General features: G+C 34.1%; 1 protein-coding gene across 1 annotated transcript; it reads right to left on the bottom strand.

Annotated features, from left to right (window-relative positions):
* Positions 1-257: 257 nt before the first annotated feature.
* Positions 258-1,134, bottom strand: LOC118755816 (derlin-2-like; the record flags this gene model as incomplete). Its single annotated transcript, XM_036490629.1, is given in 3 exon segments — positions 258-581; positions 651-814; positions 924-1,134. Coding segments are annotated over 3 exon segments (535 nt in total), but the record flags the coding sequence as incomplete, so codon positions are not given.
* Between the last annotated feature and the right edge of the window lie 813 nt (positions 1,135-1,947).

Raw genomic sequence — 1,947 nt, 5'->3', positions numbered from 1 at the left:
TAACGTAGAGAAAGTGCTTGCTTAGCCACGTCTTCAATAGTTATTCGAAAACGTGTTAACCAACTTTTTCAATGCCTTGAAATAAAACTAGTTTTATTTATATTTCATATTCATGATATATTTCATGTTGTATAAGAATAAGTTATACCAGGAAACGGTAAAAACATACTTCACATCATAAAAGCTAATCAATTAATCCATTAGCTGACTTAAAACAAATTTCTGCTTTCACCGAAAATTTACAAATATAAAAGAAATCTTTAGTTGGTTTATTTATTGCCGTCTTACTATTTCAATACTTTTTTTAAGTGCTAAGCCATTTCCTTCTTACGTATGCATTTTCGCAATGAATGTGCAATTTTTTCAGTACAATGGGTGATAAAATTACAAAACCAAAAAAATAAAATAAAACAAGAAAGTTTTACCGCCTCAAATTAGCGTCGTTGCCATCACCTGCACCAACGTTCGGTGCTTGAGCGCCCAAGTTTTCTCCTTCATCAGCACCCCATTGGAAGCCACCAGGACGGTCGCCAACCCACGGAGGATTGTTATTATCAATGTGCTCGTTAAATAAGACTTTTCTATGAAGATTTATACATTTTATTAGTTATAAATTTCAGCATGTGAGCATTAAATATCTAGGGACTTACAAAAAATGCGGAGTTTTGAGGATTCTATAGCCGTTAGCTTGAAGCGGAAAAACATCTTCAAGGAAATAATAAATATGGCCTACACCCATACCAACAACATCGACCCAAATAGTGTTGCCCAGTATCATTGAACAGCACATTAATACCCATGGCAAGTAAGGCGCCTGCAAGGGGATACAATTAGGCATAGACACACTACTACTTGTAAGAGTCGTACTTCTACGGCTTGAAGTTTACTTTAGTGATTACATAATTTTAAAGAACGGGAATTACCTGAAAATTTAACACACCAAAGAAATTCATACGCACAAACGGATTTCGGCGTGACCATACATAAACTAGCATTAATGTGAAAGCTTGCCCGAGAAAAAGCAGATTCACGAAGAGTCCAAAGAAAACCATTAGCCCACCTCCAAACAGGAACATCATAACAAAATCAGCGGTGCGATCGCGGAAGAAGCTCTCCTCGAGCATACGACAATAACTTTGAGTAAAAAAGAGAAATATACGAACTACATACATACATATTAGCATACATATCGCACACTGTCTTCAAAAGTCACAACTCAAAAGTTGGCATTTTTGAGATTATGCGCTAAAAATGTACGCAGAGCTTTTATTTACCTTTCTGCAAAAGCTGGAGCAATTTTTGTTATACAGTAAAACCCGCTTAAGTACCTCACGAAAAATGTCAGCTTTTTAAGGTACTTAGGCGGGTTGGCTATTTAAAAGAACCCGCTTAAGTACCTCGATGCGGGTACTTAAGCGGACATAAGTACTGAATTTAATGAAGTATACATAGTTTAAAACCAAAATCGTAGCATTATGTAAATACATAAACATGTAAAGAACTTTATTAAAAAAAATATTTAGTGCAATGGTATATCATTTTTACAAGAATTAAATTGTTTAAAAAGTCAAAGTTGGACATATCATTTCGTACCAAATTCACAATAATATTGTTGCCACTTATGTTTATTTTTTAATTTTTAAGATTTTTCAATCAATTAAAATGCAGTTCATTCCCTAATAAATACCATATAAACCTAAGCTTAAGATTTTGTAGAACACTTAAAAAAATCATCATAATTTCAAACTTTTTTCTCAGAAGTGTTTTTTGAGTATACAGTTTTTTAGGGGGGGGGGGGGGGGTTTTTAAGCGGGTTTCACTGTAATTTGTTAAAAAAAACCTAAGATAAAATCGAGCTTGCCCATATGATTATCATGTGCTAAGCAATAGTTTTTCGCGTTTTCTGACAAACGTATTATTTTGAGTTGTGCCTCTTTTGAAGATGGT

The sequence above is a fragment of the Rhagoletis pomonella genome, unplaced genomic scaffold, assembly GCF_013731165.1.
Source record: "Rhagoletis pomonella isolate Grant_MI unplaced genomic scaffold, Rhpom_1.0 Rhpom_scaffold_07516, whole genome shotgun sequence".
NCBI lineage: Eukaryota > Metazoa > Arthropoda > Insecta > Diptera > Tephritidae > Rhagoletis > Rhagoletis pomonella.
This window is presented reverse-complemented; position numbering and strand designations above follow the sequence as displayed.